Below are 12,935 nucleotides of genomic sequence, written 5' to 3' on the forward strand. Positions count from 1 at the left end.
GGCAGAGAGAGAGAGAGAGAGAGAGAGAGAGAGAGAGAGAGAGAGAGAGAGAGAGAGAGAGAGAGAGGAGAGAGAGAGAGAGAGAGAGAGAGAGAGAGAGAGAGAGAGAGAGAGAGAGAGAGAGAGAGAGTCAGGGGGAGAGAGAGAGAGAGAGAGAGGAAGGAGTCATAATATTGTCACTGTCGGACAGAAACCTTGTAAGTTTCAAAATATTATGTTCTTTCGTAAATTAAAGCCTTACTTCTTCATACAAGAGTGTCGCACAAAAGTTAAAGTAGTGCAAATGGCTAATCTACAAGCACACAAGGCCTCGCACCGCAAGGCCTTGTGTGCTTGTAGATCGGGTATTTTCCCTATTATAACTATTTTTTTTAAAGACAACAATGGTTACAGCTACTGTATAAAGACAGCAGAACACAGAGACATCTTCTGCTTTTGATTTAAAAGACCCTTCTTCACACTCTCCTTGATGCTGGGTTCAGAAAGCACGTTTTGAAAACACATGTATGTTTGGATGTTTGCACATCTCTGTGTGGATTCTCCAGTTGAATAGGTTTGGGAAACACTTCTCTATAGCATCAGACAACCCTGCATGTTGGAGAAAAGAAAAAAAGAAAAATACTTTAAAGGAGTAGTTCACCCCCAAAATGACTTTTTTTTCTATTGATTAGTCACATCATGGAGACTAGAGTTCAATAATATTTTTAGTCTAGTCTAGTCCTAGGACAAAAATGTGATAACAATAAATTTACCCCCATTCGCGTTCCGGATGGGGGCCCGTTTCGAAACGGGTCCCCATCCGGAATCAATGGGGGTAAATTTACTCGAATCAAATTTTTGTCTTAGGAATGTGACAAAAACCAAAAAATATTATTGAACTCAAGTCTCCATGGCGTGACTAATCAATAGAAAAAAAGTCATTTTGGGGGTGAACTACTCCTTTAAAGGGGTCCTGACCAAGTGTCCATATGTGACAATGTGTTGGATTGTGCATGATTGTGTAGAATTGTAATCAAACAATGAGACACAAAGAGATGCATTAGACTCTGCTGTGAGGCTGTAAGCTCCATTTAATTCCAATAGACCATGTCTTCATTTACATGCAGTCAGTGAGAGCCTGTAGCTTCTGTCTCATTCGCTGGTGGACTTGAACGTATCGGAAGAGCTTTGTTGACGATAATTAATTTAAAATCGGGTCACATTTAACATTATGGACTCTGCACTGCAAAACAAACTTAATGATCTCAGATCAAATATATGGCGTGTCCACTGTGAGGTTTAAAGCAACATCAATATTTATTTAACCTTGTAGAGTTTTATGAAGTGCCGCCAGGATTATAGTTGTGAATTCATTTACGTGGAGCGAAATGCTCTGGTAAAGTGAGTAACAAGATAAAGAGTATCATAAAAAGGAAAATGTTCTTGTACACAAAATAGCATTAACGCTCTGGTGTGACTCCTGATATAATATTTGATATTACATTTGAAATGGAAATGGCATTCTCATCAACAGTTACAATAACAGACACGCACAGTGTGAAATAAGTGGTGTCTTTCATGAGTTTATTTTTGCTCCCTTTTTAACTGACTCAGTCACTACTGCCTTATGCTGCCTTATTACTGACTCACTACTAATTATGCTGCCTTATTACTGATTCAGTCACGCCTTATGACTGACTCCCTACTGCCTTATGCTGCCTTATGACTGACTCCCTACTGCCTTATGCTGCCTTATTACTGACTCACACTACAGCATTATTCTGCCTTAGTACTGACTCTTTTATGCTCCCTTGGCTTTCATGACATTTCTGTCATGAGACTATTAAGAAAATAAAAACGAGGGTGAATGATTGCATTCGTGCTTGCGTGCACAGGTTTGAGTTGGTGTGTTGGGATGTGGTGTGTGTGTGTGAGTGTGTGCGTGTGCGTGCGTGGGTGGGTGTTTGGGGGGAGGTTGAGGCATGCAGTGAGTGTTTTGGTGGATGGTTATGTACAGTATACTAGTAGTGGGGGAGAAAGCCAGTCCAGAGCAGCATCATTGTGTGGGCTTCTCAGTTCAGTGAAGGGGACAATTTGATATTTTCTTTTCCTCCGTTGGTCCTTTTCCTTTAAGCCACAGCTCGGCCCATTGCAGGGAACTCTCCCCAAAGGGCCTCTTCTGCGGTGGCTGGCAGAACTTGATCTAAAACCAATTTCACTATTTGAATAAGCTAACACTTATTTCTCCTCTTATCTTCCTCCTGCAGTCCAAAAGAATCCAGGCTCAACTGAAAGAACTGCGCTATGGGAAAAAGGATTTAATTTTTAAGGTAAGCTCCAACTGAAGGTGGGTGGTCTTTGTAACAGTTCCAGACTGGAGCTGAACAGGTACCAGGACCACCTGGATAGAATGATCCCATCAGTGCTACAACTTAACTCACTCACACCATTACAACAAACCCCCAGGACTGAGTTTCACTCATGGTAAATCTTGTTGTCTATCAAACAATGACGAGTATGTGGATACATAATCTGGACTGTGTAGGATTAAGTTGATCTGGAATAATACTTCAGATATTTAGTTATCATAACAATGCAAATTAGAAGAGGGTAAAAAAAAGTTATTTTCAAACTTTTAAAGCATAACTGTAGTCCTAATGAGGACATCGATGCCAAAAAAAGAGAGAACAAAAAAAAACGTGTCAAAAGAGAAATTTGTATTTCTTCCTGTGAAACGCAAAATCCCCGATGACATTGGCAAGCTCTCCTGAATATAAATGAATCATTCCCATGGCTCATGTTTCTCCACTCGCACCTGATTTTCATTAGGGAGACACTCTTGGTCTGCTACTGTATGTTCTCAAGATGACAGCCAGACGGTGCATTCATCGTTTTAAACAAGGGTGTTAAAATAAGCGATTTAGGCCGGGAACACATTTTGCTGTTTGGGAGGGGCTTACAGTACATGTACAGTATGTAGCAACATATTTGTTTTGTAGGCTAATTTCTGATTTAGCCCTATTCTATAGGTTAGGCCTAAATGGGTTAATGATTTTGATTTCAGTGGGTGGGGGTGGGGGCATGCGTAGTGGCTAAATATGTATTTTTAGCCCATTTTCAAAATGCACTACAGATTTTCATGCAGATGTGATTTATGGGGTCTTGTAGTGTTACTGTAAATATAAATAAAGATATCACGGCTTATTGTGTCTAAAAATACTTATTTAGCCACAAAATCGTTTTAAAGGGATATTACACTTTCAAAGTCATTTTATCGTCTAATCAGGCTTTTATGAACACCCTGAACAGTTTTTAATTTGCTTGATTCAATATTTAGATATTTGATGTAAATGTTACCTGGCCCGACACGCCCAGGCCCTCTCCACATACACACCCATTGTAACTTCAAACTCCATTTTAACCATGATAGATTCATTAAAAACACCCGTTGTTTTTTCTGTTGACTCATACTACCCTCCTAATAGCAGGCCGTGTTTTTTCGATAACTTTTTTCATTAATTTTTAATAATTATTTGGGAAAATGAAAAATATTTAATACAAAAATGGATTATTAAAAATAAATGAAAAAAGTTATCGAAAAAACACGGCCTGCTCACGTATTAGGAGGGTAGTTTGAGTCACCAGAAAAAATAATGGTTGTTTTTAATGAATTTATCACGGTTAAAATGGAGTTTGAAGTTACAATGGGTGTGTATGTGGAGAGGGCCTGGGCGTGTCGGGCCTGGTAACATTTACATCAAATATCTAAATATTGAATCAAGCAAATTAAAAACTGTTCAGGGTGTTCATAAAAGCCTGATTAGACGATAAAATGACTTTGAAAGTGTAATATCCCTTTAACTTTTATTTACTGCTTTCTATCAAACTAAGTTGTCCTTTAAGCAGTATACATTAAAGGAGTAGTTCACATAGAGTTATATAAGAAAATCACACCAGTGTGGAGTGAGCGGATACAGACGCAGAACATACATACATACATACATACATACATACATACAGATAAAGCCAGATGTAGGAGAGGTCGGCAGCGCTCATAAACTAGAGGACGGACTGCCCCGCCCCCAGCTATTCATTTCAATGAAAGTTTCTTCAGTGGCATTTGAAGCAGCCGGAAGTACCCCAAAAAACGGCCAATAGCTACTGTTGCATTTCAGATGATAGAAGCATGCATGTGCAGTAGCATTTAAAATGCAGAAGTGTTGCTATCCCAGATTTTACCACCAGGCTACGGCCACTTCACTGTTCTGCCGTGGTTCTGGTAGTTCATCCATAACATTACAGTAGACTTCCAAGTCTTTTTAATCTGCTGTCGTTTTTATAGTCCAGGCGTTTCGGGCAGTATGTTGATGGAATCGTGCACTTAATGAAAGAAGCATGAAATTTGGCACACAGTTAGAACATGCCATATGGAACATTTTTGGCTATAGGGGCATCGCAGATTTGTCTTTGGAAACTTGTGGGAGCCAATCAAAGTTGGGCTCTCATAGACTTTACTATTACAGTAAAATAATACAAAAAATAAATATACTTTAAGTAGCATGTAAGGGGTCAAACTATGTGTTTTTCATGATTCTGAATCCAATGCAAACATTTGTTTTGCAGGAAAAACATTCCTTGGGCTAAAAACGGACCCTATAAAAGTGATAAAACTATGGTTTATTGACGAGTCATCACTTTTCACAGTGTTGTGGCATCCGTTTCTTGGAAAGGAATGTTTTTTGTGCAAAACAAATGCCTGCATTGGATTCAGAATCCCAAAGAACACCTAGTTTGACCGCTCACATGCTACTTAAAGCATATTTATTTTTTGTATTATTTTACTGTATAGTAAAGTCTATGAGAGCCCAACTTTGATTGGCTCCCACAAGTTTCCCAAGACAGATCTGCCATGCCCCTATAGCCAAAAATGTTCCATATGGCATGTCCTAACTGTGTGCCAAATTTCATACTTCTTTCATAAAGTGCACGATTTTTGCCTGAAACGCTCGGACTATTAACCTGAACGGGAAAACAATGACACAATCTGCCAGGGTCTCATGGCCCTTACTTAAAAGTCATCTAAAGGGCTCTGAAATTGGCACTTAATGGAATATTTAATTTCAATACTGTATACAGGAGGTGTGAAATATAAGCTCAGATGATGAAATGCATACTTTTCATCGCACAACACAATTTCTATTGTAAGGCCAAAGTGCTCTTGTATCTCAACTCTGCTATAATTGTTAATGGCATTTACAAGCTCAGAGGCTGACCTTTAGGCTGTTGTTGTTGCTGAAGTTGACAAATGTCAGTTGACATTTCTGCCACAATACCCAGTAACAGTCATTTCATAAATGTACCATTCGATCCCTCAAACCCATCATTTATAAAGCCCTTTGTCTAAAGGTGACAGAAATGAATACAAAATGCCTCATTCCTCAACTGGCTTTTTATGTTGCTTGTGCTGTGGCTGAATATATTGTTGTTATATAGAATATATTGTTCCAGGGAATTCATTTCTTATTTTATTTATGGCCAGTGGATGATTGATGCGTTGACTTCTGGTGTCACTGGCTGTAAATCCTTTATCACTAAATCCAGGCTTTGATTGAAAAAAGAAAGAAAAACAAAAAGACATACTGAAACTAGAAAAGCAGTTCCTGCAGAAACGGCGTGAGCTCGCTGAAAACATGCACAAAGTATATTATGTACAGTAGAAAATGTATATACATCCCTCCTCAGACGGACTTTGGATTCAGCTCAAGCCCAAGCAGTAATATAAATGGTAAGACACAATTCATTTCCCAGAGGAATCCACTGGGGAAAACTGGGATCTAAAATCTCAAAAAGTATTAAAACAAGATTTAATAGAAAAGTACAAGCAATAATTTACTGCGTAAAGCTGAACAAGTTGAAGTTTGAATGAGATTTTGAGCTGAAAGAATTTGGAAGTAGTTAGATGCGAAAAAATGAAAATCTACAAACTTGTAGTAAAACAGGTATTTCGGAATAATACAAAAATATACACAAATGTTGTCAAATGTTCAAAGGGAATGGTACAGTATCAATGAGACAGTTCCTCAGACAAGGGAAAAGACAGAGTTGAAATGACCAGTGGAGGAGAGAGAACAGTAAGAGTCATTTAAGATGTGATGACGATGCCATCAGCCTTGCAGGAGTCATTCAGAGTTCAGACACCATGGCTGTGACACTTCTCAAATGTACTGTAATGCATATGGCTGTCACCATCCTGTCATTTTAATTGACCATTAATTGTCATGGAAATAATTGTGATTATTGCATTTCTGGCATTGGACATTGGAATATGAATCACATGTCTGTTTTCTACCTTGTAAACAAAAAAATGCACAGAGTAGATTATGATCAGTATCAATAATCAAAATAAAATGTACATATTATTGCCAAAAGACGCCACATATTTGACGATGTTATATATACTTCACAAGGACGTATAAATACACTCAGGATGCTACAACTAAACCATCTCACAGACATACCAACTTTAGAGGAAACCCAAGCAATATTAATGCCAAAGGTTTTCAGCAGAAAGTTATTAAAAAAAATATTGAGTTTTTCCACAGTAGCCTAGATATAAAAACAGTAAGCATGAGATAAATAGTAGTCAAACCCACGCAGTCTCACCACACTGGCACTGGGAGAAGAAGGATGTTTCTCATTGGCCAGATCAGTCAAAACAATACAAACTTTGGAGAAATGTTTCTGTCAGAATTCTCCTGTGAGACATTTGGCAGTGACTGCATTCAGAGACTGGAGGATTCATTTCACACTTTACAATCAACAGCCTGTGATTCTACTTCACCGTTCGCACGTAGCACCGATTCTTCCCATCTGACAACCAATAACATTACGTGCCTGTTTGGCCCCCACAAGTCCTCGCCTATTTTCGGGGAGCAACACCTCGCCTGTGTACCAGCTCTGATCTGCAGCAATCTCACTGCGCTCCTCGTGTGAATAGATAGACAGACAGACAGACAGACAGACAGACAAGCCCACCACCAGTTAAACGCCATGTGCTCTATGTGTGGTAACCATAGGAACGGCTTCTGTGCATCAGAACACTGCATCCCTGCATTTTCTTTTATACTGTAGGCAATGGCATCATATTAAAATATATCTTCTAGTCAATATTATTGAAAGAAATAGTCTTAGCTAATATGAACGTATTGCCTTGCCAGGTGTCTTTCAAAATGAGTGCAAATAACTGTTTAATCACATGAACCCTAGCATGTCTATTCTGAGCATGTCATAGTAGGTGAACAATCGGCTAAAATTGCCTCCCTACTGAGCTTGTAGATGAGCTATTTTCGGCTTAGAGATTGGTTTACGGGTAAAAAGGGAAGAAACGGGTATAGACCCTGGTATTTCATGGAACGTGCAAATCAGTCTATGAAGGTCAATTATTACCAACATGGCTGTTCACTTAACACAATGACTTTGAGATGAGGCTGTGTGTAACGGGAGAACTCACACAACGCACAAATGCATGTATGTACGCACAAGAGCAGGGTGTTGCTGAAAAGGCATTATCAGAGTCTGAGGTGAAGAGCTATCACCTCAACTATTAGGTGATAAGCTATCACCTAAAAATGTGATGGCCATCATAGTCACGGACTCTATCACCGCGCCTCTGCGCCTCTGAAACCAGGGGGCACACTGATTGGTCAAGATCGACCAATCAGTGAACAGGGTGATGGGGCGATGTCTGAAAGTAAAAACAGAGGAGAGATATCTAGGTCCGCGGTGATGGCTCTTCACCGCGGCTAATGACGTAATGTTGTAGTTTTCTGACTTAAAAAGACCATAACTTATAAACCATCACCGCGGACTACACTATGATAGGGCTATTACCCTGGATGATTTAAAAATGTAATAAAAAGTTACAAAACATAGCCTACACACACATTCTTCAGATCTTAGAAGACAAACTGGGAAAGCTGTTTTATAATAAATGTTTTACGGCCACTCAGTTTTTTATTCCATGAAAGTTTGCCCTCATTCCAACACACCCTGAACACATTATTAACTAAGTAATCTAAATCCTTCTGTTAACACAAGTAACACCACACTCACTGCTATTTTCTCGACTTGATATCTACTCCAAACATCAAAAGCTTCCATAGCTGCTTTTATTGCTGATGATTCAACCGTTACCCCACGGCTGAAACACTTCATCATTTATTCTCTCAGCCAAATGTAAGATCACGGCCAGACTCCGATGCCAATTACTGAGTGCCAGTTCCTAATGATATAGCAGCCACGTCTTTGAAATATGTAAATTAAACATCCCTCTATCCTTTTCAAATTCCACAGCCATATGCGCACACAGGGAAGAGGCTTTTGTTGACCTGTCTGTATCCTCATAGTCCTTATCTCTCTGAAAGTAATTCAGGTCAGAGAGCAATGAATACTTACTGCCTCTCAGTTGCCATTTGCTACAGAGACACTACAGTATGTACAAGCCTTTGTGCTTGTGATTAAAGAACTCCTCACATTTAATTCCCTTGGATTCCCTCTGGAGCTGCAGTCTGAGCTCTCTGAGATACGCCTCCCTGGAATGGAAAAACGGGGCCTCACGGGAGAATGATCTGATGCTTCTCTTTACTGGAAGCAGGGATGTGCTGGCCATTGGGAAAAGGCCGGTCCATTCCCAGCCGGTCCATGCTGGCCATCAAAAGAAATGGCCGACCCACAAAGTAAAATATAACTCATGTAATTGGCCAACCGGCTTGTCTCTCATGATCTGAAATGAACAATCTTTGAGTAGCAGTAGCGCTATAGAGAGATCTCTCTCTATAGCGCTGAGTAGCAGCGGCCCACAGAACCATCACATTGGCCCCACTGGCTTCTGTTCTGACTGACTGAATACTGGCCCACTACTCCCTAGCTTCCTTGACTACTGTCGGATGGTCTACATACATCAGGGGTGCCCACACTTTTTTGACGTGAGATCTACTTTTAAAATGACTAGCTCAATATGATCTACCCATTCAAAATGTTTTAGCTGAGGGCCTGAGGGGGGCTTTGGAATAGCAGCACTGGCGTTACATTTTAGACAAACACACTTACTGTAAGGGGGAAATAAATGGGAAATACTGGGGGAAATGTCTTCATCCCATTCTGTAGGTTTTGGGGTTCTTTGTAATGCTACTGACTCTTGAACAAAGTATTGCATTGGAGGTTTGCCTACTTTAGAAGCCACGAAGGGAGCTGACAGGCCCTTCTTGATGTCATATTGACATATTCTTTTTATATTTTAATTATATATTTTTAGAGGCATGTCATGTGGTCTACCTGCACCCCATGACGATCACGATCTACCTTTTGGGCACCCCTGACATACATCATTAGACTCTCTTTATACCAGAAAAACAATGAGACCGTAAATCACAGTAACCGCTCATCGGTTAGTATTTTGGGCCTCGCGGCGCGTCCGGAAGGCAGAAAAATCTGGTGCGTGGCCGATGCCCGCTTGCAATGAGGGCCTCTCCAACTCATTTTCCCGGGCTGAATCAGGGGCCCAGTACGTCCCTGACTGGAAGACTGTTGCCCTGTCCTTGACTGTACAATACCACAGAGTGAACTTAAATATCAAATGAGTAATACAGTAATACAGTAATACGGGGGCGGCAGTAGCTCAGGGGTAGAGTGGCTGGTAGAGCGGCCGGATGGGTTCCCAGTTCGATCCCGGGCTTCCCCAGAGTTAGCGTTGAATTATCCTTGAGCAAGGAGTGAGGAATAATCTCCGTAGGAATCAAGGTCAGATATCCATACTGTTACCGTACATCTGCCCAAAGACATTGCAATAAAAACATGACATATGAATTCAAAATGATCAAATTCTCAGCATGGTTAGCTCGGGTTGTTTGACCTTGGGTGCTTATGGATGGAGCCCGGCATTGTGTATCACTTCATATAAAAAAAGATGTTCTGTAAACATTCACAACCCCTGGTCATCACTAAGGCCAGCTTTTATGTGCTCGGTGTTTTGGGCTTTACATTACTTAAACCTATCAGAGTATCAGCCTTTAATAGCTGCACCCGAATGTCCTCGTGCATGAAGTGAAAGCACACAAGCTTGAAATCTATGGGAGCATTAATAATGTGATGTACGTCACGATGTCAGGAGATCAAAACCATTGAAACGAGAGCTGTTCAAACGCACTGCATGGCCATTACTGTGGTCAGAATATCTGTAGCATATAATGTTCACCAGACTTCTGGGATATCTTGACTTAATATTCATACTTAATATTCAACTTAATATCAACTTAATATTCATATGCTCATTCACAATTAGGTTATAATAATTATGTTAAAGCATACCAATGCAGTGTGCGGGTCAAACATTACTTTGAAGCACGCGCACACGCACACATGCACACACGCACACAGTCCTATGTAGATACATGCATACTAGAGATGCGCGGATAGCGGTTTTAGCCGCGGTGGACCGCGGTGATCCGCGGTGCAGTCGGATTTGGATCAATCAAATATAATTATTAATTAATTTCGGATATCCGCGGATGAAATAATGCAGGAAATAAATTATGGCCTAATATATCAATAAAAAGCGAAATGTATGCTTGTGTCTGTGTTAGTGTGTGTTATTTTGTATACTTTGTAAAGTAACCATCATTTTTCATGAGGCAATGTGCAGTCCACGATAAAACTAAACAGCTGTGTCCACTTAAACGGCATCACGGCATGCATCGTCGCACTCATCATTACCTCTTGTTGCGCTGCGCTTAAAAGTGAATCTCTCCATAGTCCATATTGTAAAGTACTGTACAGTAGGTAAGTTAAACTTCCCACTAAGTTGTGTTTGTTCCTCTCGCTTTCGCTCTCTCCCTCGCTCTCTCTTTCTCTTGTGTGTCTGACTCTGTCTGCCTGCATGTCTGGTTGGTCTGCATCGACGCACAGCACCGACTCCAAAAAAAAAAAAAAGAAAGAAAAAAAGACGAACGGAGACATTCCGTAGGCTAGATCAATGCATTTCTGTGATCGCACAACTAAGAAAACTAACAGGGAATAGCCTACCAGAAAATAATATTAGCCTAAGGGTAATAATAATAATAATACTTTTGAAGTTGCGGATGAGGATGGTGCGGATTTATAAATTGGATGATATAATTAATGCGGTTGGATAATGGGCGGATAATGAATTTGCGCGGATGGATTCGGATGACTTCAGAAGCCTATCCGCGCATCACTAATGCATACATACATACATACTGTACATACTGTACATATATACTAGGTTGATGCACATTGGGAACGCACACCATTGGATGTGTAAAAATGTAACCAAAATGGGCTCACATTTGGTCATTCCTCAGAGTAATTATCACTGAAGAGTTCTCTGTGTAGGCTATTGTAATAGTCAGTTCACTGACCCAAAATCATTTGTCAATGTATTAGTTCATTGTTGAAATTCTTGTGGCGTTTTATTAATCTCAATTCCACTTCTTCTTAGTCGGGTTTATTATGTTGGGGGAGTTCAACTATTCATCCAAGTAATTAATGTCCAAGTGTGTCCCTGTTACTGAGAATTGGGAACTGGATGTTTTTTCAAGGTGGCTCTGAATTAAACCCAAGCTAATCCTTTAATTGTCCTTTGGATTTCACCTGTATCTCTATGACATTTTCACTAAATCATTTTAAATCCTAAAATCACATTAGGCCCTGGTAAAAGATCTGTCCCTACCGTATCACGCTGTGCGCTGAGTTGCTGACTGCATTGCCCCGTTAGTTAGGTGTATGTAAAGGTCATTACACATCGGAGGCGACGCAAATAAACCACCCGAAAATGTGACAAATTCATCCGGCGAAAGAAATTGTGTAAGGACCCTTATGAACTGGTGCATTCATACATTATAGGCCTATGACCTTCATCCACAATTGCGTTTTACAATGTGCACTACATTCACCCATTCACCATTCACACCCACACTCTCACGTGCATGCCTGCACACTCTAATGGTTGAATGCAAGGCACCAACCTGCACATCGACCCCCACAGCAGTGGGGGTTCAGCATCGTGCTCAAGGACAGCTGGACAGTAACCCAGGAGCCGGTGAATCATCGCCCCCCTCCCGAGTCAGTATGCAACGTCGTAGGTACCTCCCGACAGGTCAACCCTTTGACGTATGGTCAATTCCGTCCCAAGCATTCACTCTTGAGAGTCACTATGCATTTTATCTCTTTGCTGAAAACACGCATTGTGTTGTATATCAATATATTTCCCAGCCATAGTAGCTTTAAACGTGTTTGTGTACAAGTTAGTTCAACTGAGGTTTCTTCTGAAGAAGTGTGCACTGCTCTCACAGAGATTTAGAAAAGTTAGGCCAAAAGTGCAGCAAATGAGCGGCGGCAGATAAGGGTGAATCTCAATCCTTTTGCACTCCAGAGATATTTAATTATTAATAAGTGTGGTGAGATGAGAGCACAGAGCAGGCATGGAGGAACGCTGTGTTTGCACAGTACAAGAGGACTCAATAGTTTCTAATGTCCATGTTATCTATCTATCTATCTATCTATCTATCTATCTATCTATCTATCTATCTATCTATCTATCTATCTATCTATCTATCTATCTATCTATCTATCTGCAGGGCCAGCAGCTAATGGACCTGGAGCACAAGCTAAGCATCGCAAAGGAGGAGCTGGAGAAGACAGCACTCGACAAGGTGGATACAACTCACATAATAAACTGCTTTTCATGTTCATTGTTTCACGTTCTCTCATGTACTATTAGTTAGTTTTGCTTTGCAGCTAATCTCCTCTCTGTGGATAAAGCGTCTGGCTGATATCTGCTGTGTTTGGATACAATATTAATACTGGATGTCAGACATCTGATACATTTTAATGATGGATATGTAGAAAATCATAGAGACTTTGAACAGAGAGGAATATCA

General features: G+C 40.4%; 1 protein-coding gene across 1 annotated transcript in view; it reads left to right on the plus strand.

Annotated features, from left to right (window-relative positions):
• The window catches only part of LOC308288922 (leucine zipper protein 2-like), a gene marked incomplete at both ends in the record, with an annotated part of 241,708 nt that overhangs the window by 209,478 nt on the left and 19,295 nt on the right, over positions 1-12,935 (plus strand). The window contains 2 exons of the mRNA XM_080730396.1: positions 2,247-2,309; positions 12,633-12,707. Of these exons, the coding sequence (XP_080586522.1) occupies positions 2,247-2,309; positions 12,633-12,707 (138 nt within the window). The remainder of the gene's footprint in view (positions 1-2,246; positions 2,310-12,632; positions 12,708-12,935) is intronic.

Source organism: Nannobrachium achirus (genome assembly GCF_963921795.1).
Source record: "Nannobrachium achirus genome assembly, chromosome: 7".
Lineage (NCBI taxonomy): Eukaryota > Metazoa > Chordata > Actinopteri > Myctophiformes > Myctophidae > Nannobrachium > Nannobrachium achirus.